This window comes from Sarcophilus harrisii, chromosome 6, assembly GCF_902635505.1.
Source record: "Sarcophilus harrisii chromosome 6, mSarHar1.11, whole genome shotgun sequence".
NCBI classification, from domain to species: domain Eukaryota; kingdom Metazoa; phylum Chordata; class Mammalia; order Dasyuromorphia; family Dasyuridae; genus Sarcophilus; species Sarcophilus harrisii.
In genome coordinates, this window is record NC_045431.1 from 234,718,883 (window position 1) to 234,741,774 (window position 22,892).

Below are 22,892 nucleotides of genomic sequence, written 5' to 3' on the forward strand. Positions count from 1 at the left end.
CAGGCCTCCCAGGAAGGACAGTCCGGTCACTGGTTCCCCTCCAAGGCCCCTTGGCCATCCCTGGTTCCAGGAGCCAAGACTATTGGGCGGGGCATCTGGGGCCATCCGGGTGGTCCCCAGACTCCTGGGCTAACAGGGTCCAACCAGGCCTGACCCAAACCTCCTGCCTCTGCTTCAAGAGCCCCTCAGGAGGTTCTTGCCCTGCCACCAGCTGTCCAAGTGGACTGTCCCCCGAGGCTGCCTCCAACCTCCTGGGCCCCCAGAGTCCTCCTCCCCAGGGACCTACCAGGTCCTGCAGGCGGCTTTCATGACTTGTCCCGGGGCGTAGATGACTCTGTTAAGTGTGCAAGGGCATTGCTCGATGGGCACACAGCTGCGGTTCCCGGAGATGTCGTCGAGCACCGTGCCTGGGGTGACAGAAAGGGGCTGAGAGGAATCTGGGTGGGGAAGATGCTCTGTGGCCCCTGTGGGGCTCTGCAGGGAGCCCCACGCCGGGCATGGAGCTCCGTGTTGAGGATGGAAAGTGAGTGCTCTGGGGAGGGCTGGGATGCAGGGGAAGGGCTGAGACACAGGGGAGGGTCTGAGGCATAGGGGAGGGGCTGAGACACAGGGGAAGGGCTGAGATGCTGGGGAAGCCTTCTCTTTCCCCAAGGAGGCTACTTCTCTGTAGCAGGATGATGGGGAGGGACACCCCACTGTCCATCTTCTCACTCCACCCCCCACATTTCCCTCAGGGGCTTTGGGCCTCAGTTTACCTTCAGGACAGAAGCAGCCAAAGGTACAGAAGCTGGGGCAGCTGTGTGCCGGGTTGGAGCACGTCTTCCTGCAGGGCGCCCCGCACTCCTTGTATATCTGGTTGGCAGGGCACTTCTCCAGAGCTGTAGCCACAGTGAGGTGCCCACAGTGAGGGGGGCCCACGGATGTGCCAGCCCGCTCCTTTCCTGCTAGCTCTGAGCTTGTACTTGGCCTGTAACCCCCTTGGGCAGATATCCACCTCCCCAGACCGGAGGCCCAGGATGCTGCTCACAGGTGAGGGGTAAGAAAGGCCCAGTGGGTGGCACTTCCCCCTTAGCTCCAGACCAGTAAGTGTTCCCAGGTAGCTCTGGGAGGAGGCTTGGGCCAGGGCCCAGGAGCCTCCGTGGAAGGAAATTCCCAACAGGGGAGAGCCGAGGACCTGAGGGTTTCCCTAGGGAGAAGGTTCTCCTGAGGCTCTGTCCGGGGCTCTGCTGCAGAGCGTGGGGCTCCAGAGGGCCCGGCCGCCCCCCCCCGACTCCGAGCTCAGAGATCCTCCCTCTGACTCATCTGTCTGCAAAGTGCCTTCCTCGGAGGAACAATTGTGGTTGTTCTCAGACGAGGGAACAGTTTTAGAGAGAAATGACTAGACTATAGCCTCCTCTCTGCCACAGACTCGATCCCAAGCCCCTGGGCTCCTGACTGACCCCCAAACTCCTCCATCTCTCACCTCCGGTCATTCTGTCTGTGCCCAGTACCTGAGATGCCCTCCCTGCTCATTTTTACCTCCAGGCATTTTCTCTGTCTGTACCCATGCCTGGGGACTCTCCTCATTTCCCCTCCGGCTCATTTGGAGTCCCAAATAAAACCCCTCTTCTCCAAGAACGCTTTCTTGCTTCCCTCATGTGAGTGCTTCCCTTCCCTTCTCTCCACCATCTCCTCATTTTCCTGCCTTAAAGCTGCAAACTCCTGGAAGGAGGGCTTGTCTTTGGCCTTTCTTTGTGCCCCCAGCTCAGCACAGAGCCTGGCACGCAGTGGGTGCCTTATCAGTGCTTATTGCCTTTCTGAATTCTGAATTCCTGGTTCAATCTGGTGTCATGGAAAGATCGCTAGACCTGGATTTAGAGAACCCCAATTCTATTCATTGCTCCTGCTACTTCCTATGTGAACTTCGTTAAGTGGCTGAGCCTCTGGTTGGGCCTCAGTTTCCTCCTTTGTCAAAAGAGGGGGTCAGATTCAATGATCCTGGGACGTCAGCTCCAATGCCCTAATTTCCCTCGCTCAAGTCTTTCCACACTGGGTACATTCCCATGCTCCCTTTGGGGCTGAGCCTGCCCTTAAACAGAAGCGGGGTTTGCATGCCCAGAACTCCTGCACAGAGTGACTACTTAATGAATGTTGGATTGGGTTGGAAATGGAATCGGGCAGCTTCCCTGGAAAGGCCACCTCGGCTTTGGGACAGAAAAAGGCAGCGGCAAGCTCACTTTTGAGGGGCTGAAGAGATGTCTTTGGGGACATTCCCTCAGACCCTCAAGTTTTCATGAAGGCTGCAATCCTAGGTGGCCCTGGGGGTGGGGGTGGGGGGAAGACTAGTCCCAGGAGGCCTGGGGGTGGTGCAGACTTCTAGGGGCTCCTGTGCTCCTGTCACTCTGCTGAACCAGTGAGGGGAGCCCCTGACTCCTCCCTTTCAGGCACTCACAGCAGAAGTGGGGCCTCCTCCAGTTGGTGACCTGCTGGCCGCTCATGGAGCACTGGCGGGAGTACTCGGACAGCGTGTGGCAGCTGCAGTTGGGCCTGGCCGGCTCCGGGCAGGCCCGCAGGTCCATCTGGCAGCGGGCAGCAAAGGTGTCCTTGGACACGTTGCAGTCGGGGCCCACCTGGGTCAATAGCTGGAGACACAGCTGGGTCTGTGCGGGGGAGGGAGGGAGCGTCACAGCTGGTGTCAGAGGTGAGTCTGGTCCTCAGGACCAGGATGTATGTGTGAGTGTGTGTAAGTGTGTGAGTGTGTGTAAGTGTGTAAGTGTGTGTGTGTGTGTGTCTATGTGAGTGTGTGAAAGTGAGTGTGTGAGAGGCACGTGGGTGTGTGGATGGTCCCCTTCCCCGCCCCCCACCCAGGAGCAGTGCCAGCCTCCCCGTACGTAGTCCCTGGGTGCGCTGTTGGCAGCGGGCAGCTCCTCATAGGTGCAGATCTCTGTGGGGTCGTCCAGCTTCTGCAAGGCGGTGTATTCATATGCTTCCAGAAACTTGCCTGGCGAGGGGGGGTGTGTGGGCTCATTGCCAGCCCCTTGGTTTCGGGGGGCACCCTGGACCGCCCGCTACCCAGCCCCCTCCCCTGGGACAGTCTAGCTCAGTGACCATTGACTGGCTGTGCCAAGGCTGGCCCCGAGAGGCTCCCTCCCGTTCTCGCTAACGGTAAAGGAGCCATGGCCTCTGTGAGGGGCCGGAGCTGAGCTTGGCAGAGCCTGGAGGCCACTAAGAGCAGGAGTGAGGAAGGAGGTCCGGGCAGGGGGCAGCAGCCCAGGACGGGCCAGCAAGTGAGCCCATCTGCTCACTGTGGGGCATTCTGGGGGCAAATGAGCAAGGCCCAGGCCCGGCTGGAGTGGCCAAAGGGTCAGGGGGCAGAGGGGAGGGGGCAGCTGGCCTTAGGAGCTGGGAGACTGGGAGAAAGAAGAAAGGAGAATAACGCAGGTGGGAGCTTGGACCGTGACCGTGGGGGGCATTCTGGGCAGGTGGACTGGATCTGGGGCCAGGAAGAGGAGGCCCAGCCCTGGCCTGAGCCCTCCCGAGGGTCCTCTCCTGGGCCGTATCCCTTTGGCTATGGTGGGGCCTGGACAGGCCAGCTCTGCCCCTGGGGGTGCCTCCCCTTCTCCAGGCCATGACAGGGGCTCAGCGCCAAGGGGCTCCCTCACCTTCGCTCTGGAACTCATTGTTTTCTTCTCCGTCAAAGTTCCCGCACAGTCCGCAGGTCTTTTTCATGTACTTCGCCTCGACCATGACCTGGAGAGGAGAGCCTGATGGTGAGCACCGAGCTGGGGGTCTCCGGGGGTCCCCGGCCCCCCACCCCAGCCAGGTCTCACCATGAGGTAGTCGTCGCCGTTCCACATCACCACCAGCTCCATCTCCAGGAGCTTTGCCACCAGCCGCACGCTCTGCCCAAAGGGCACGATCTGGAGCCCGTTGCCCGTGTAGGGCAGGCTGACCACCCTGGAAGACAGCAGCCCTCAGGCCCCACCTGGCTCCCCTCCCCGCTCCCCGGGGCTCCTCGCCTCTCTACCCCCTACTGCTGGCAAGTGATCTTGGCAAACAAAGGCGAGCCTTTGGGGCCGAACCCTGAATGCAGAACCTGGAGATGGTCACGGTGAACGGGGGGAGAGGGACTGGTGACCCTTCCACGGGTGGGCGGAGCCTTTACTGCTGTTTGCCCTGAGGGGCTGTCACACTGGGGCAGAGACCCAGCCCCCAGCCAGGGACTCCCGGGCCAGCTTCCCTCCCCCCAACTCCCCACTTTCTCCTCTCCTGGCTCCTGGGGGGTCCTGAGGGCCGGCTCTGTCCCTGGGGGGTCCTGAGTCCTGGCTCCTGAGGGGTCCTGAGTCCCAGTTCCTTGAGGGGTCCTGAGTCCCAGCTCCTGGGGGGATCCTGAGGGCCAGCTTCACTCCCCCTGGCTCCCTTGCCTTTCTCCTTTCCCAGCTCCTGGGGGGGGGCCTGAGTCCCAGCTCCTGGGGGTCCTGAAGGCTGGCTCTGTCCCTGGGGGGGTCCTAAGTCCCAGTTCCTGGGGGGTCCTGAGGGCCGGCTCTGTTCCTGGGGGGTCTTGAGTCCCAGCTCCTGGGGGGTCCTGAGGGCCCGGTCTATCCCAGGGGAGCCCCCGCCTGGCAGCCAGAGCTCACCCCACATCCTTGATGGAGATGGCTGAGTCCTCCACGGTGATGCAGGAGGGCCCCACCTCAATGATGATCCTGGCGATCTTATTGCCGGGACCCCTGCGTAGCTGGATATCGAAGTCGGGGGACGCGTTGTCGCAGACGGCAGCAAAGATGTAGTTGCACGTCCCCCCAAAATCGTAGAGGTATTTGTCAAAGGTGGAGATATGCCCTCTGCCCCACGTCGAGCACCAGCCTCTGTCTGGGACTGGGAGAGGGAGAGCGAGTCAGGGATCAGTGGGCACTAGGACAAAGGGGGGAGCCTGGAAACCAGCCTGGGGCACCCTCCATGGCCTCTGCCTCTCCTGGAACACATCCAGTGAGCTCCCTTCCTCCCAGACAGTCCCCGCTATTGTGGGCCAGACTTCCTGGATAAGTTTGCCCTCGGGACTTAGGTCGCGGTCCTGTCCCTTGCTGTCCCAGGCTGGGTCTGTCCCTGGATGTTTTGGGCCATGACTCTTCACGCCCACAGACTGGGGCTCCTCCCGGCCTCCTCTCCAGACGCTCGTTGGTCTCTCTGTCTCACCAGCCTGACTGGCCTTGATGCTTGCCCCAGGCGATTGGGGGCCCGCAGACCACAGCGGGACCCTCGTCTGCCCTGGCCGGGAGCCAGACTCTCTGCCTGGCATTCGGTGTCTTGGACGCCTCCCCCCCCCCACTCCAGCTGTCCCAGCACAGAGCCCCCAAGTGTCCTCTGGGGGTGGGCCTCAGACCCAAGCCCAGGACCTTATATTTGTCCACCGGGGGTTCGAGAACGAGCCTGGCCCAAGGCATGGGAGGCAGCCCCTGGGAGCCCGGGCCAGCAAGGGGAAAGAGAAGCACTTCTGGTGGGTCTCCTGTGTGCCCGGCACCAGACCGAGCCCCTTTTACAACTCATGTCTCCTTTGGCCAAGGAGAACCTGAACTCGGAGCCTATAATGGTTTTCTGGAGGCAGCCTTAGTCTCAGTTGAAATAAATAATTACTCCAAAATCGCAGCCAGCTGGTAAAAGTGCAAACGTATTTCTCCTTCCAAATTAGCCCGGTTAGCTAGGCCTATCTCTCTGCCTGGCTCCAAGAGATCTTGCAGCTTTGTCCTTGGCTTCTGCCTCTGCTTTCTTCAGCCTCCAGTCAGCACCAAGGTAGAAGATACGATGGATCTCTCTTGCTTCGAAGATAGGGCTTGTAGGCTTTTCTTCCAGAGTGTTCGGTCTCTGAGCCCCATCGATGTTCCGGAGAAATTCTCTTGAGTGGCTCACTAGAACTGTATTTATGCTACTTCTCTGAGAGTGGGATTGTGGGATATCTCCCAGCATGCTCTCTGAAATCTCCCAAACATGTGAACTCCATTGAGTTCTTAGATACTTATAAGCTCTCTAAAGGTGTGAACACAAGCATTGTTTCCATCAGTTGTACTTAGTACCTAGTTCAAGTTCTGGCCCAAAATATCTCCTTCTAAGATTAAATCAACTCCAATGGCTTAACACTTTGTAAAGATTCCAACAGGAGCCCTTTTCTGCATGGGCGGCCTCAGAGGCTGGCAGTGCCTGCCTGAATGGGTGAGTCTGTCCTGCCAGGGACCACGGGCTGGCCCAGGGTGGGAGGAAGCACATGGGTCAGTCTCCTGGGCTGTCCTGGAAGGGTTGGGGGCCCTTGGAGAAGCGCGGGCTCGGGCTGGCTTGGCCCCCTCCCCGCATCTTCTGGGCTGTCTCCCTTTCTGGGATGCCTACCCTGATGCCGGGCAGGGGCTGCCCTCCCCCCACGGGCCAAGCTCCCACTTACTGGAAGGCAAGTCTTCTTCCTCTTCCCCGGCCAAGGACACTGCAGCTCCAAGGCCTAGAGGACAGAATGAGCAGTTCAGAGCCATGGAGAGTGTGCCCACCTGGTCCCCTCCCTCCTGGCCTCCCTCCTGCCTCTCTCCTGCCTCCTTCCTGGTCTCCCTCCTGCCTCTCTCCTGGTCTCCCTCCTGCCTCCCTCCTTCCCTTCTCAGCTTCCTCTCACAGGGTTTCCCAGGGAGGAGTTCAGGGGTGCCCAGCACTCAGCCTCCCCCAAGACTCTGGGGTCCTTTTGGGCTCCTGAGACTCTTCTGCCTGGGTATGTGTGGCCCTTGTAGGGGGCTGAGGGGCCGCTCTGTCCTGACTTTCCCACAAGCCCTGGGGCAGTGAGCCAGCCGGGGTTTGGGGCCCCCCAGGCCCTGCCCTCCCCTGTGTCTGGAGCCTTACCTGGAGTGGTCGGAGCCTCGGTCTTGCCACCTGGAATAAAGAAACCAGTAAGGGAAGTGAGTCCATGGGCACCTGGAGGTGTCTGTGGGTAGGTGGGGCCCCCACTGCCCTAATCCTTACTCTGGGAGGCAGGGGATGGGCACGGCAGGGAGCCGTGGGCACCCGAGTTGGAGTCGAGGGGCCCTCGGGCCCAGCCCTGGCGCAGACATGGCTTCCTGGTGGGGGGGAAAAGTGCCTCCCTCCTGCTGAGTCCCAGAGTTCCTTTCTGCTAAATGGGGGCAGTGCCATGGCCCGTGCCAGGCTGTACCATGAGGAACACACTTAGCAAATCTCGAGTCAGTGGAGAAACTGGAGCTTTGGGGGGGCCTGGCCTGGGGAAGGGTCTGGCCCAGAACTCCTCGAGACAGGGGGGCCCTGCTCAGATGGTGTCTTACAGGGCTGGGGTGGGGGTCCCTCGGGTGCCCATTGAGCCCTTGTAGGGTCTGGGGTCTTCCTCATGGAACCCAATGACTTCCCTTGCTCCACATCACCCTCTGAAGAACGAGCCTGGGAAATCAGGCCTGGTGGACATATGGAGCCCTGAGGTCATTCCGTCCAGCTGCAACATGGGAAACTAAGGCTTGGGCAGGGGGCAGAGGCTCAGCAGAGGTCCGACTTGGGTGGGGGGCAGAGGCTCGGCTTGGGCGGGGGGCAGAGGCCCGACTCGGCTTGGGCAGGAGGCAGAGGCCCGGCTCAGGAGGGGGCAGAAGCCCTGCTCGGGGGGTGGGGGGGGCAGAGGCCCGGCTCGGGAGGGGGCAGTGGCCCAGCTCAGGAGGGGGGCAGAGGCCCAACTCAGGTGGGGGGGGAGAGGCCCAGCTTGACTTGGGCAGCTTCTCTTAGTCCAGACCTCCACGGGCAGCCTTGGGCTGAAGTTGCAGAGCCAGGAGTCACTCACCCAACGTCAGGGCCCTCTTCTCTCTCTGGCGCAGTTTGTTGGCAAAATAATTGTCCTTCAGGCCTGTCCGGGGAGAAGGTGCCATCCATCAAGCACTCGGTCCGTCCCCCCCATTGTTCATACCCTGTGTGTTAAGGCCTGCGCCAGGCACAGTGCCCACCCTTGGGGAGCTTACAGTCTAGGAGGGGATGACCTATGATAGCAATGGTGAGAGCCGAGCCCGAGGCTCTGTGGGGCATCCCAGAAGGCCTTCCTCCCTGATGTGGCCCACGAGGGGCCAAGGGGCAGAGCTGCGAAGGCAGAACTTGCTGAATACCCTCCCTGGGGGGCACTGGAGCTTGAGTGAAGATCAGGGTTTGGCAGCAGCAGGGACAGCAGTGGGGCCACGCCAGGCCCTAGAACGATGGGCTGACCTCCTGACCACCCAGGGCTGGCAGCTGGCATGAGGGGAGCGAATAGGAGCTGGGTCTGGAAAGGCAAGGGGGCGGCAGCCCTGGAAAGGCCCCAGTGCTGGACAGAAGTTGGTTCTTTCCTCAGTGGGCAAAGGGAACAAATGGAGATCTTTGAGCAGGAGAGGGCAAAGGACAGGGTGATTTGGCAACATGCAAAGTGGGAAGCCAGGATGGAGAGAAGTGAAAGAAGTGGAGAGGAGGGGGAGTCAGGGCAACAGCCCCTGCAGGCGGGAAGGCCGGGCCTGGGCCCAGGGCAATGAGAGTGGGCAACACCCTTGGCTGTGGCCAGTCATCCTGTTTGGTCCACTCCTTGCCCTTTGCCACTCTGACAACACTGGCAGACCCGTGGTGGGCACCAGAAGAGCCCGGGTCCATTCCTGGAAGCCAGGAGGATCAGGGGGCAGTGGTGAGTCAGATGGGCCAGTCAGAGCCTGAGATCTGCCCAGAGTGAGAAGGGCAGAGAAGGACAGAGAGCTCAGCCTGGGCACTGTCAGTGCCCGGGCCATACCCAGGGGCACAAAGAAGGGGCGCTGGCTCTCAGCTGAGGCTGGTTCTGGATGTGCCCAGCTCCAGGCTGCCACACAGAGTGTACAGGCTTAAGGAGGCCAAGGAGCAGATGAGAGAAGGTTGGCCCAGGGGCAGCATTGGCAGGGGAGGGCAGCCCTGGCACCCCTCCCTCCAGTGAGAGTGCTTGGCATGGGCACTTGGGATGGGGGGGGAGCCTCCTGCCCTGCCTGCTTCCTACTGGCATCCTGTTTGAGTTTGGAATACCAGCCTCGGCATCAGGGGCTTTTGGGAGAAGGCCCAAGTCCGGGTCTGCTCCAAAGTGCTGAGAGGAGAGTGATGGTCCCACTGTCATGATGCTGGCAGGAGGGGCAGCATATGCCTGATGGTGGGGGGCAGGTGATATATATGCATAGTATAAATGCACACAATACAGCACACATGTCTACACGTGCACAATGCACGCACATGTATATGCACACAGCACAACTTAGCGTGTTGCCACACAACACAATATGCTCACACTGTGCATACATACATGTGCACATTGACATGTATATATATCTACACACATGCATGCATGCAATACGCACAACACAGGTCTATACCAGGCTGCTGCACAAAACAACACACACACACACACACACACACACATATATATATATATATACACATACAGAATTACACAGATGTACACATTCATACGTATGCAAACACACATGCACACAGCACACACACTATGCTAGAAATCATTTGCATAGAGATAATGAACTCATGGAAGCTGACCACCATGTGACAGTGTAATGGAATATTATTGTGCTATGGAAATGGCAAGTAGAAAGATTTCAGAAAAACATAGAGAGACTTCTATGACCTGATGCAGTGTCAAGTGAACAGAACCAAGGGAACATCGTACACAGTAAAAACTATATTGATTGAAGAAGAATTGTGTTCTCAACAGGACAATGATCCTAGACAATCCCAAAGCACTAATAATGCTATGGAACCAGGCAGGAACAAGATTTAGCAACTTCTACATTCAAGGATTGGGGAGCTTGGAATATGCTATCCCAAATGGCAAAGGAGCTAGGATTGCAACCAAGAATCACCTATCCAGCAAAACTGAGTATAATCGGGGAAAATGGATGCTTAATGAAATAAACCGAAGACTTTCAAACCTTCCTGATGAAAAGAGCACAACTGAATAGAAAATTTGACCTAAGAAAACATTAAGAAGGTAAACGCGAAAGAGAAAGCACAAGGGTCTCAATAAAGTTTGTTTCCATTCCTACATGGCAAGATGATATTTGTAACTTCCAAGTACTTCAACATTATTAGGGCAGTTAAAAGAGTTTTCATAGAGGTCATGCATGTGAGTTGATTATGTTGGAATGGTCTATTCCCTCCAAAAATAAAGAGGTGAGAAAGAGGATGCACTGGGAGAAGGGGGAAGGAAAAGGCAGAGTAGGGAAAATTTTACTCACATTAATGAGATATACAAGGAAGAGCTTTTATAGTAGAGAGGGAAATGAAAGAGGGTGGTATCAATGTTTGGATCTTACTTTCACTGGAATTGATTCAAAGAGTGAGGACCATATATATGTGTGTATAGAAATGTGGCTTACTCAGTAGGGAAAGAGGATGAGAAATAGGGAGGGTGATGAAGGGCAGAATGGGAATTAAGGGAAGTAGTGATTAGGAATAAAATAGAGTTGGGGAGGGACAGGATAAAAAAAGAAAACCAAAAGATAAAACAGGAAGGAGGCAAGTACACATTTGAGGCTCATAACTGAACGTGAATGGGATGAGTGCAGTCATAAACAGAAGCAAACGTCAGGGGATTAGAAACCAGAATCCAACAATGTGTTGTTTAGAAGAGATGCACTTGGAAAAGAGACATGTGGAATCAAAATGAAGTGCTGGAGCAGAATTTATTGTGCTTCATTGGAAGCACAGGCAGCATTCATGAGCTTGACAAAGCAAAAGCAAGACTAATTAAAAGAGATAATCAGGGAAACTGCAAAAGTTTTTTTCTGCCAGAGACCTCATTTCTCAGGTATGTACTATACACAGAAGTGAGTCAAATTTATAAAAATAACAGCCCTTCCTCAACTGATAAATGGCCGAAGGATAGAAGCAGGTCATTTTCAGAAGAAATCAAAGCTATATAGTCACATAAAAATGTTGTAAATCTCTATAAATTAGAGAAATGCAAATTAAACAGCTTTGAGATACTGCCTCACAACTATCAGAAAGGATAAATGCTTGGAGTGAGGGAAGAGGGATGAGAGAAAAATAGACATACTAATGCATTGGTCCAACCATTCTGGAAAGCAATTTGGAACTAAACCCAAAAGGCTATAAAACTCTGATCCAGCAATATCACGACTAGGTCTATATCCCAAAGTAAACATAAAACATTTATTTGAACAAAAGTATCGACAGCAGCTCTTTTTGTGGCACCAAAGACTTGGAAATTGAGGCGATGCCTAAGATGGGGAATGGCTGAACAAGTTGTGGTATATGATTGTGAAGGAATACAGTTGTGCAATAAGAAATGACAAGGGAGGTAGTTTTGGAAGAATTATGGCAAGACCTTCACGAATGGATGTAAAGTGAAGTGAGAAGCGCTGGAGATCATTGCTCTCAGTAACAGCAGTGTCGTCATGATGATCCATTGTGAGAGCCTGGGCTACTGTGATTCATGCAGAGATCCAAGACGGGGACAAAGGACTCGGGATGAAAGAATGCTATACATCTCCAGAGAGAGAATTGAAACTGAGTGTACATTGAAGTATGGCTCTTTGTGAAGGGCACTCACTCCTGGACGGCGATGAGTGACCCTGGTACTCCTGGATCTTTGTAACGGGCACTTACTCACAGGGGGCGATGAGTGATGTTGGCACTCAGCACCAGGCAGAAAGGACTCCTCCTACAAGAAGGGAGCTCCCATGCCCGGGGATCTTTGAGAAGTGACTTGATGGCTACCATGGGAGGTGTTAAACACACAGCTTGGTCCCTTCCAAATCTGGGAATGGATTAGCTGGTGCAGGGGAGGAGGCTGACCTCAAGCTTCTTCCAAAGTGACCTGATCCATTGTTTCGGATGACTGACGGTCTCTGGGTCACGTCCTCATCTTCCCTCGGCTCAGCTGCTCCCAGAGAAGCAGTGTGGAATAGCAACTGGAGTTCTGCGCTGGAGTCAAGAGGACCTCAGACCAGGTGAGCCCAAAACCTTTGAGAAGGGTGAGGGAGTGGGAAAGGTCGAGTGAGGGAGGAGGGAGGAAGGGGCAACTGATGGAAAGGGAGGGATGGCCAATGAGGGGAGGGGAAGCCAATGGAGGGGAGGGGCAGTGCCCTGCTTTCTGACTTCTTGCTGGTGATGGCCATGGGCCAATGGGTGGGCTGCTCCCCAAGGCTCCGGACAGGGTGGTGGGAGTGGAGGAGAGCAGCCCTGAGAGGCCCTGCCCGGCCCTGGCACCGAGGACCCCCAGCTCACACAGTAAGCATCCAGATGCTTCTCTGCCTGGAGCCTCTCCTGGCTGTCTGGGTCTTACCCAACCTCTGTGAAGGAATGCTTCCCCCGGGAGGCTCCGTTTCCCTGCTCTCCAGCCCAGACAAGGGAGGTGCAGACACATCGTGGGATCCACCCTGGCTGCCCTCCCCTCAGCGGGAGAAGCATTCCTCCCTCTTGCAGGGAGGGGCTTGGCCTCCTACCCCCAGCCAGGGCTGCTTTCCAAGCAGGATGTGAGGGAAAAACCCCGGCTCGGAGACAGGGGGCGGAGGCCCCGGTTCTGAGTTCGGGCTCTGCCACTGGTGCAACTCTGAGCAAGGCCCTTGCTCTCTCTGCTTTCCTCTCCATGACAAGGGGGCTTAGACAAGATGATCCCAGAGGCCTCGTCTAACTCTGAGGCTTTGGACTTTATGCTAACAAGGCAGCGGGTTGTGTCGCTTGGATATGGCCGCCGGGCTCGCCAGCTGCCAGCCCCAAGGGTCCTTTCTGACGTCCGCCCCGATCTTCCCTGTGGGCACCTGCTGGCCCCCGAGATGGGCACCCCCCTCTCTACAGCCCGGAAAGTGACCACCCCTGAATGCAGCCCAGCTGCTAGGGACCCTCCGGGTGGGCAGGGCTTTGCTGCTTTGCTGCCCCCACATCTGTGGCAAACTCTGCGAGCTGAGGAAAACATGGATCCAGGGCCCCAGATTGCAATGATTCGCCACCGTCTACACAGTCCGAGTCTTAATCCAATTGGGAAAGTCTGAGTGAGGCCCGTGGTGGGTCTTGCGGGTGAACCGAGAGCAGCCGCCTCTATTGGGCTGGGGGTCAGGAGGGGGTTGGGCCAGGGACACAGCTGCAGAAGGGGGTCCTCCGCTGGGGGCATCAGGGAGGCTTCTTGTGGAGCTGGAGGCTGGTGGGGAGGCTCCCAAGCTGGGGAGGTGAGCACGGAGCACGTTCCAGGTCTGGCGGGTGGCTCTCATGAAAAAGCGGAGGAGCTTTGAGGAGATCAGCCTGAGAACAAGTTCCGGGCCCAAGGAGAGCTGGCTCACTGGGTGCTCAGCTCAGGGTGGCCTCCGGACCAGACAGGTGGGACTTGTGGCGATAAACAGGTTCAAGCCTTGAGGGGCTGCTGGGGTACAGACCCTGCTGCTTAACCAGCTGGATTGTGGGGCCACAGACAGTGGGACGTGATGCTCCTTGAGCCCAGCCGGTCTGGGGAGGCTCTGGGAGCCTCAGTGTCCTTATCTGGTGAATGGGTCAGTGATCTGGCCAGTTGCCCTCCCAGGGCAGTTGTGAGATCATGAGTACAGAGGGCCTGAGAAGAGCCTTCTCCGACTGCAGGAGGCCTGGTGGTCAGCACCCCTTGGGCCCAGCTGGCTCCCCGGTCAGCTCCTGGGGCTTCGATGCCTGAGAGGAGACTCGCGTGGCTTCCATGGAAGGAGCCTGGCTCCCACCGGCCCTGAGGCTGTCTGCAGAGGTCAGGCAGGGCAGACCGAAGGGAGGGCCCGGGGGATACTGGGGGCCAGGAGGCCTCCGTTAAAGCTCCTGACCTGAGCTGGGCCCAGCCCCATCGTCCCAAGGTGTGGGCATTCTGGCCCATGGAAAGCCACAGAAAGCCTCAGCATCCTGGCCAGCGCAGCCTGGAGCCCACCCATACAGCTCCCCCCAGGCTGGCCTCACCTGCCACCCAGCTCAGTGCCCTGGGCCACCCCGCCCCTTAGCCCTACCCCTTCCTGGAATGGTTGGCAGCCCAGAGGGCACTGGAGTGGAACTTCTGATTTGTGGCCTCTGAAGACACTCGCAGGAAGTGACCCGAGGCAGCCCGGGGTGGGGAGAGGTGCTCCCTGGGGCAGCCCCCAGGGTTTGGAGGCCAGGGGTTCAGGGGCTTTGGTACATGAGCCAAGGCACTGGAAAGCAGGGGGTGGTTCAGGCAGGGCGGCAGGACTGAGACTGAGCTCACCTCCCCCTTCTCAGATGCTTCCTTCATCGAATCCAGGCTTCTTCCCCTCACCCACAAAAGCCTGAGTCCTAGGCTGGGCTGGAACTTTGGGCCAAGTGACTCGGGACTGCCTCCTTCCCCTCAGAGCCCATTTCCGCCTCTGCCAAAGGGCTGAGCTCACTGAGAGGTGTGCCGGGGTCGGGCCCCAAGGCCCGTTGCTCAGTGTTCGGTGTGAGCAGGCTAGCCTTGGACATTGGCCCAACTGCCAGCTAGGGCTGACTGACCCTTTGGGGGATGGTCCAGTCTTAAAAGCCTCGGAGTCCGTGATGACAAGGTGCACTCAGCTTGGAAGTGAGTCCTTCCTAGGAGAGCCGGCTCTTTCCCAGCATGCCCCAGGCTTGATGATCTTCGGACCCCTCTGACACTGGCACCTCTGGTCCTTTTTCCTGCCCTCCCCTTTCGAACCTCTCACACTGGAAGAGGTGCTGAGGGACAATTCCATCCACCCTGGCCTAGAATAGAACAGCCCTGAGGCGAAAGACATCCCTGTGGGCCAAGGATTTCATTCCTCCTCCCCTGCTGCCCCCAAACTTCATCTGTGATGGTCACAGGAGTTTCAGGGGCGTTCACTTTGGCCAATCTCCTGCCCATCCTAGCCTGGCAAGGCTATGTCAAGTCCAAAGAGAGCTCCAAGTGCCCCAGAATCCCTATGTCCTCTGACCAAGGAGGTGACCTGAGGCTGGGAGAAGCATGGTGGAGCAAGGAAAGGCTGTGGTCCTGAGCAAGAAACTGAGACCGAAGCCTCAGGAGGCAGCAGCTGCATGGAAGGGAGCTCAGATCCAGCCCCATCCTCATCTAAAATCTGTAGTGGAATAACCGGGGCTAGAACCTGGAGAGCTTTCCCAATAGCTGAGGCTGGGTGAGTCCAGCTGCAACCTACTGGTGACCTAGTCAGGGTCAAGCCCACACCCACCTCCAGGTCAGGAATTTGCAGAGAACAGACCAGCAGGACAGATATTGCCCTGGATTAGACCGCTTTGGGTGCACCGAAAGCTTGCAGGTCTCCCAGGCTGAAACCCTTGAAGAACTCAGCTGGGTCATGATAAAAAGTGCTATTAGAGTGACTGGATGCTCAAGACACAAACTCAGAAGGGAAAAATGGCTCTAAAGCAAAGCCTTGAAGGAAAATATAGGCTGGACACAAACTCAGCTAGAATTCCTGTATGAGATGAACCAAGAGTCTTCAAATAATTTTTCAGAAGAAATGAGAAAGAAGAATGTATTAGAAAAAACGGAAGGTTATGAAGGAAAAAACTTGGAAAGGGAATCAACAGCTTAGCATGAGGTACAACAAGCTTATCCGACAAACACAGTCCCTAAAAATTAGAATGGACCAAATAAAAGTTACTGACTCTATGACACAACAAGAAATAGTAAAACAAAGTAAAAAGTTTGGAAAATGGGAGAAAATGTAAGATATATCATATAAAAACCATTGATGAGCACCAAATATGTATACATGAAATATATGTGAAATACACACACACACACACACACACACACACACACACACACACACCATAATATCTAGATACTTAATGGAAAAATTAAATTATGGGGAGAAATAGACAGTAAAACTAATAATGGGGAACTTTAGTGTACTATTTTTAGACCTAGAGAAATCAAACAAACAAACAAAAAAAGTTAAGTATCTGAATAGAGGCAAAACCAAGATGAAGTAAATAAATTATCAAGAGGGGCAGCTAGATGGTGCAGTGGATAGAGCACCAGCCCTGAAGTCCGGAGGACCTGAGTTCAAATTGATCTCAGACACTTAACCCTCCCTAGCTATGTGGTCCTGGGCAAGTCACTTAACCTCAATTGCCTCAGCAAAAAAAAGAAAAAAAAAAAAAAAAGAAAAGAAAAAGAAAAGAAAAGAAAAGAAAGAAATTATCAAGGAAAACTGTCCTGATATTCTAAAATCATAGGGTAAAATAGAAATTGAAAGAATCCACAACTACTCTGAAGGACTTATGATGAAAAATCCTATCTGTACCAAAAGAAGAAACTGATTGTTTCTGAATACAGATTGAATCATACTCTTTCTTTAACCACCCCCCCCCCAAAAAAACCTTTATTTTTCTTGAGCTTTTTTTTTTTTTTTTTTAGATTAGGGTGGGAAATATCTTTTCTTTCACAACATGATTTTTATGGAAATGTTTTGCATAACTTCATATGTGGTTTCTTAAGGGGGGTTGGGAGTGGGGATAAGAGAAAAGATCTGGAACCCAAAAGGTTTTTTGAAAAACAAATGTAAAAAATGTTTTAAATGTAATTAGGAAAATATTAAATAAATATGATTTTTAAAATGATATGAAAACCCTTTAGTGACTACTGAATGGTAATAGAAAAGAAGAGCTTTATAATCTAAGCTTTATAATACCACTTTTATAAAAACTGATCATGTAAAAGCACATAAAATGTCATAGATGCAAAGAAGCAGGATGTTAATCAATGATAATGCAATAAAATTTACTCAGCAAAGGGCCACTTGAGGAAGTGACTGAAATTAATTAGAGACCACACAACTTAATCCTAAAGAATGAGTGAGTCAAAGAACAAATTCTAGAGACCATAGATAATTTTATCACACAGGATAACAATGAGAAAATATATTAAAAAACTTTAGATTCAGCCAATACTGTTGCTAGGAGGAAATTTTATATCTTTAAATACTCTCATCAACAAAAAAGAGGAATAAAAACAGTCAATGAATTTAGTAAAAAAAAAAAATAAAGTAGAAAATCAACATATTTTTTAAAGTCTTGATTAAAAAATAAAGTAGAAATAATGAAAATAAAAAAAATTGATGAAATTGAAAGGATAAAACGTCCACAGAATGAATAAGTAAAATCGGGAGCTGTTTAAGAAACACAATAAAATAGATATACTATTGGCTAATTTGTTTTAAAAATAAGAAAAACCAAATGACCAGAATCAAATCAAAGAAAAAATCAAAGAAGAAAGAATTCACAACAAATAAGAAATAAAGGAAATATTGCCCAATTATATGCCAATAAAACATGACAGTCTAAATAAAATTGATGAGTATTTACAACAATATAAAATTCTCAGATTTACAGAACAAGAAATAGAGGACTTAACATCACCTCAGAAAAAGAAAATAAACAAGCCACAGATGAGCTCCCCAAAATAAGAATAACAACAGTCATAACCAAAAAAAAACCATGGGACCAGAGGATTGTATCAAACAATTAAAGAACAATTAATTCCAGTGTTACATAAGATACTTGATGTATACATATATAAAAAAGACAGGAAAGCATCCCACCAAATGTTTCTATGTTATAAATATGGTTTTTAAACCTAAACCAAGGAGAGTCAAAACAGAGAAAGAAAACTATAAATCAATATCCGTAATGAATATTGATACAAAGTTTTAAAATAAAATATCAATAAGTTATTATAGCAACCTATGACAAGCAGCTAGGTGGTGCCATAGTGCACATAACACTCTGTTTGGAGCCAGAAGGACTCATCTTCCTGAGTTCAAATCGGACCTCAGATACTAGTAGCTATATGATTCTGGGCAAGTCACTTCATCCTGTTTGCCTCAGTTTCCTAATCTGTAAAATGAGCTAGAGAAGGAAATGCAAACTACTCCAGTATCTGCCAAGAAAAGCTCAACTAAGGTCACAAAGAGTCATATAAAACTGAAAATTATATGAAAACTGAACAGCAACACAGCAACATCTCACAGAGATTATAAGCTATAACCAGGTTGGGTTTATACCAAGATGCAGCATTGAGAAAACAATCTGCATAATTGACTGTATTGATAATAAGAACCACATGGTTATGACCATGGATGGCAGAAAATGCTTTTGACAAGATACCTCACCCATTTTTGCTCAAATTAAAAAGCTCTAGAATTACAATCACAGATGGGATCTCTCCCAGGGTGCCAACAAGGATCCATCTCACGCCAAGAGGCAGCATTCTCCATGGCAGGGTCAGTGGTGAAGCAAGGACAGACATCATCAACATTACCATTTTCAATGGTTTTAGAAATTTGCAGTTTAGCAATAAAGCAAGAAAAAAACACACGAGGGAAGAAATGCAGGCAAAGAGGAAGCAAAATTGTTGCTTTTTGTAGGTGACATGACAAATTAGAGAACTTTACAACGAACTAAAAATGAATTGAGACAACTTCAGAAAAATTGCAAGAGATAGTCAATCATATAAATCAACCAGAATTTCTATATATTACCAACAAAATCCACCAGTAAAAAATAAAGAGAAATTCTGTTTAAAATAGTTACAGATAATATAACATACTTGACAATCTATTGATCAAAACCTACACAGGAACTATATGAATATAATTACAAAATACTCTTTGCAGAAATACAGACTTAAATAATATGGGCAGTTGTGGGGAGCAGTGAATATAAGATGCTGGGCCTGATGTCAGGAAGACCTGAGTTCAAATCCAGATCACACTGACCAGCCGGTGACCCTGGGCCAGTCACTTCACCTGTTTGTCTCAATCTTTTCATCTGTAAATATGAGCTGGAGAAGGAAATGGCAAAACCCTCCAGGATCTTCGCCAAGAAAACCCCAAATAGGCTCATGGAGAGTCAGACTTGAGTCAACAACAACTCCCTGGCTTCATGTCAGCTCCCTCTCCAATGCACCTCTAGAAGCCTGGGACACGGGGGGATGGATGGATGACGAAGCACCCTGCTTGGTGCCTGACAGAAGGGTGACGGATCCAGTGTATATGGAGGTATGTATTTTTTAAACTTGGCCAAGTGTGGAATTAATTTTTTTTTGCCTATTACAAGGGTGGGTGAGGTACAAGTGAGAGAAACAGACTTTGGTTAATGGAAAGAAAGGAAAAGTATGATGCCGTATCTGGTTCTCATCTGTTTTCCCACAGTGATTCCACGTTATCTTCCCTCACTCTTTCTCCTCCACCTTGGCTCTCCAAACCCTGCTCTGTCTACACTGTGACCTCCAAACGCTCAACCTCTCAGTGCTCTCCTAGCCCATCTCCCCTGCACTGGCCACACCCTCTTCCTTTCCCCATCTTGACTCCTAATTCTGTCCTCTTGGGTCTCCGACCCCTTGTCCTGTTGAAGATCTTGCCTCAACAAGTCTCAGCCTTGGGTCATTTCTACCATCTCTCTCCCCCCTTTGTTCCTACATCTCTGCTGCTGAATGAAGTTAGAGAAAAATCACAAACCATGACGGCTGGTTTCCCTATGAGCCTCAACTGGGCTCTCACTGCTGCTCGGCACTGATCTCACCTTCCTTATCTATCCACTCTCTCACTCTCTATTACAGCCCTTCCAAACCTCCTCAAAACCCCACAGTTTCTTCCCCCCCCCCCTTCTCAGCTGAAGCTGAATCACTTCATAATTTACAGAGGAAATTGTGGCCATTCCTTGAGAGCTCCTCCTTCTCTCCTCCTCCTCCTCAGCTTCCATCACTTCTCTCTCTCCTCCCTCATGCCTGTTCCAGATGCAGATCCCCTCTTCCTTCTTTCCAGAGCAAGCCCTCCCATTCTAGCCCACGTCCTCCCCCACCTTGCTGCCTCCATCTTCACTGGTCTTCAGATTCTCCCTGACGCCTGGCTGCCTCCCTCCTGCCTGCAAACATGCCCGTGTCTCTTCCTGCTGATCCCCCCATGGGTCCCCTATTTCTGCTTTTTGTGCTTAATTCCTTGGGGAAGGGCTCTGTAACAGACGCCTCCACCCTTTCCTCTCGCTCGCCCCTTAGCTTACTATGGTTTGGTTCCAGCCTCGTCATTCAGCTGAAACGCCTCCCTCCACAGTTACTCCATTTGCTTAACTGTCACCTTGAATGTCCCATCCTCTTCCTCCTTGACCTCTTGGCACCCTTGGACACTTCTCCTTGTGGGCCTTTCTCTTTAAAATGTTGTGACCTTCCCTTCTCCTGGTTCTCCCCCTGTATGTTCGACACTTGCTCCCTCATCCCATCCCCGCCTTCTCTGTCAGGACCACCTGGGTCCTGCCTGCTCTCTGTAACTGCGGGTGGCCCTGAATACGGTCCTGGGCCCCTTTCTCCTCTTCCTCTCGTCGGCTTCCATGGAGTTAGTGATTTCCTCTCTGCCCACAATTCTCAGATCTGCTTATCTTACCCCAAACTCTCTGCTGGCCTCCAGTTTTGCATCTTCAGCTGCCGGTTAAATGGCCCAACGGCTGTCACATAGACATCTTAAACTCGGCTCGTCTAGACCTCTTCCCCATCCCCCACCCCTCACTTTCCCAAACTCCCCATCCTCCTCCTTGTTGCTCAGATGTCACCGTAAGCCCCATGTCAGGTTCTCTATCTGTCACCCTCCATATCCAATTGGTCCAAACCTGCCGATCTTGCCTTTCCACTAGCCCTTGCTCCCTGCCCGGCCACCGTCACTACTGCTCATCTGCCTGACTACTGCGACAGGTGCCGGTGGGATTGCCTGCTATAAGTCTCTCCCCACTCCAGGCCTCTAAAACACATTACCTCCCTGCTCGACAAACTCCACTGCTTCCCATTGCATCCGGGTTCAAACATCAGATCCTCTGCTTGGCCTTCAAAGCCCCTCACAAGCTGGCCATCCCCTCCCCCTCTCCAGTCTTGCATTTTCCACCCCTCTGTGGCCCAGTGCTGCTCACTGGCCTCTTGGCTGTCCCCCGAGTGAGACCCTCCATCTCTCATCCTGGGCACTTTCTCTGGCTGCCTCCCCCCGCCCCAGCGGGTACACTATCCCTCTGCATCCTGGCTTCAGATCCCAGCCAACATCCCCCCTTCGGCAAGAGCCTTCCCTGACCCTCCCTGTGAGTGCTGTCCTGGACGTCTCCACTTTCCCTTCCACAAAGCTCGCTCATACCCGTGTCTGCCTGTGTCCCAGACTGGGACAGCCCCGGAGCAGACACTGTCACCTGCACCTCTCGCTCCCCCGCTCTCAGCCCTGTGCCGGGCACATTGTGGGCACGACGCTGGGTGAACTGGCTGCTGTTGCTGAAGTCCTCTAGTTTCAGGGGGGAGGGGGATGGGGAAGGGGTGTCCATTCCTCCCCTGCCTGCTCCACTTTGACACTTCTCTCCTGAGCTGGAACTTTCTCTCGACAGCTGCCTGGAATGAACCTTCTTGCAAGGTTCCTGTTAGAAGGTTCTCGATTCAGTGATTTCCAATTCAGGTGAAGAGACATTTGGGGAGCACCTTCTTCCTGGGCTGCCGGCCTCCTCAGCCTCGCCTTGCCTCCTCCGGGCTCTCTTTCCCCTTAGAGACTGGCACAGTCTGGCAGAATTGGGGTGTCCTTTTTAGTTCAGCCTTCAGCTTCTTCCTCACCTGGGCTCAGGGCTCAGAGAAGAGCCTCCTCTCTCCGGCTGCCCCCCAAAGCTGGGGGACCTGGAGTGGGGGTGGGGGTTGTGGCACAGAATAACAGCCTCCTTTGCAGCCTCTCATCCCTCTGCCACTGGCCTCCATATACTTCCTGCCTCAGTCATTTCTTCAGGTGTCCTGGCTGTGGGGTCCTGAGAAGGAGCTCCCCGAAGCCTCTGTTTTCCTTTTGCCTCCGTGGCCTCGAGCTGGGGACTATGCACAGGGAAGGTCCTTGGGGAGTACTTGTCCAAAGCTGCCCAGCCAGCAAACGGGTCCTCCATTTGGGAGTAGGGTCTGCAAAGGTTGCCAACGCACTTGTCTGGTGTCCCCCGGAGAAGGTGTCCTAGCTAAGCGCTTCATCTTCAAGGGAACAGTCTTCTCCAGGACTAGATGGCAGTGGAGACCCAGGAAGGTAGGCACACCTGGATTGGAGGCCCAGCGCCCGTACCCAGGGGGTTGCACCAGGCTGTGTAAACCCTATCATCCCTCACGGGGACATGGGGCGGCTCCTGGCCCCATTGTCCTTCTCAGGCCAGTAGCTCTAAGCTTTTCACTCCTTCCTCTGGCTCCCCTCAAAGATCCTCTGCTGGTCACCTCTTTCCTGGTCTCAGAACTAGGGAGGCAGCCACTCTGGCATGAAGTCCAGCTCACTTCCCTGGATGGGATCCTGGGGTAAGGTCATTCTGGGACTACCCCTTTTCTGGGGCTCTTCCTTAGTTGATGACAATGACTCATTCCTCTCCATGGCCCCCTCCAGCTGCCCCTCTGCCTCTCAGTGTCCACTGTCTATCTCTCCTCCCGGGGCCACTGGGGATTTGGGCTGGCTCCCTGGGTTCTGTCTGCTGACAGCTCTAGAAAGTGACCCATTGCTGATCAAAGGATATGAACAAACAGAAATCAAAGCTATCTATAATCATATGAAAAATGCTTGAAATTATTATTTATTAGAAAAATGCAAATTGAAACAACTCTGAGGAATCACCTCATACCTATCAGATGAGCTAAGATGTCAAGAAAAAATAGTGATAAATATGGGAGGGAGTGTGGGAAAATTGGGACACTAGTGCGTTATTGGTGGAGTTGTGAACTGATCTAGCCATTTTGGAGAGCAATTGGGAACTAAGCCCAAAGTGCTCTAAAATTCTGTATACCCTTTGATCCAGAAGCACCATTACTGGGTCTGTATCCCAAAGAGATCCAAAGGGAGAAAAGAATCCGTATGTGCAAAATGTTTGTGGCAGCCCTTTTTGTAGTACAAGAAACTGGAAACTGAGTGGATGGTCAGCTATTGGGGAATGGCTGA

At 52.8% G+C, this 22,892-nt stretch overlaps 1 protein-coding gene across 1 annotated transcript in view; it reads right to left on the reverse strand.

Annotated features, from left to right (window-relative positions):
- The window catches only part of MUC6 (mucin 6, oligomeric mucus/gel-forming), a 53,287-nt gene that overhangs the window by 26,126 nt on the left and 4,269 nt on the right, over window positions 1-22,892 (reverse strand). Inside the window, exons 2-11 of the mRNA XM_031943588.1 lie at window positions 7,784-7,846; window positions 6,850-6,879; window positions 6,410-6,463; window positions 4,617-4,857; window positions 3,810-3,936; window positions 3,642-3,729; window positions 2,871-2,980; window positions 2,432-2,639; window positions 756-878; window positions 287-407 (exon numbers count right to left, since the gene is read on the reverse strand). Of these exons, the coding sequence (XP_031799448.1) occupies window positions 287-407; window positions 756-878; window positions 2,432-2,639; window positions 2,871-2,980; window positions 3,642-3,729; window positions 3,810-3,936; window positions 4,617-4,857; window positions 6,410-6,463; window positions 6,850-6,879; window positions 7,784-7,846 (1,165 nt within the window). The remainder of the gene's footprint in view (window positions 1-286; window positions 408-755; window positions 879-2,431; window positions 2,640-2,870; window positions 2,981-3,641; window positions 3,730-3,809; window positions 3,937-4,616; window positions 4,858-6,409; window positions 6,464-6,849; window positions 6,880-7,783; window positions 7,847-22,892) is intronic.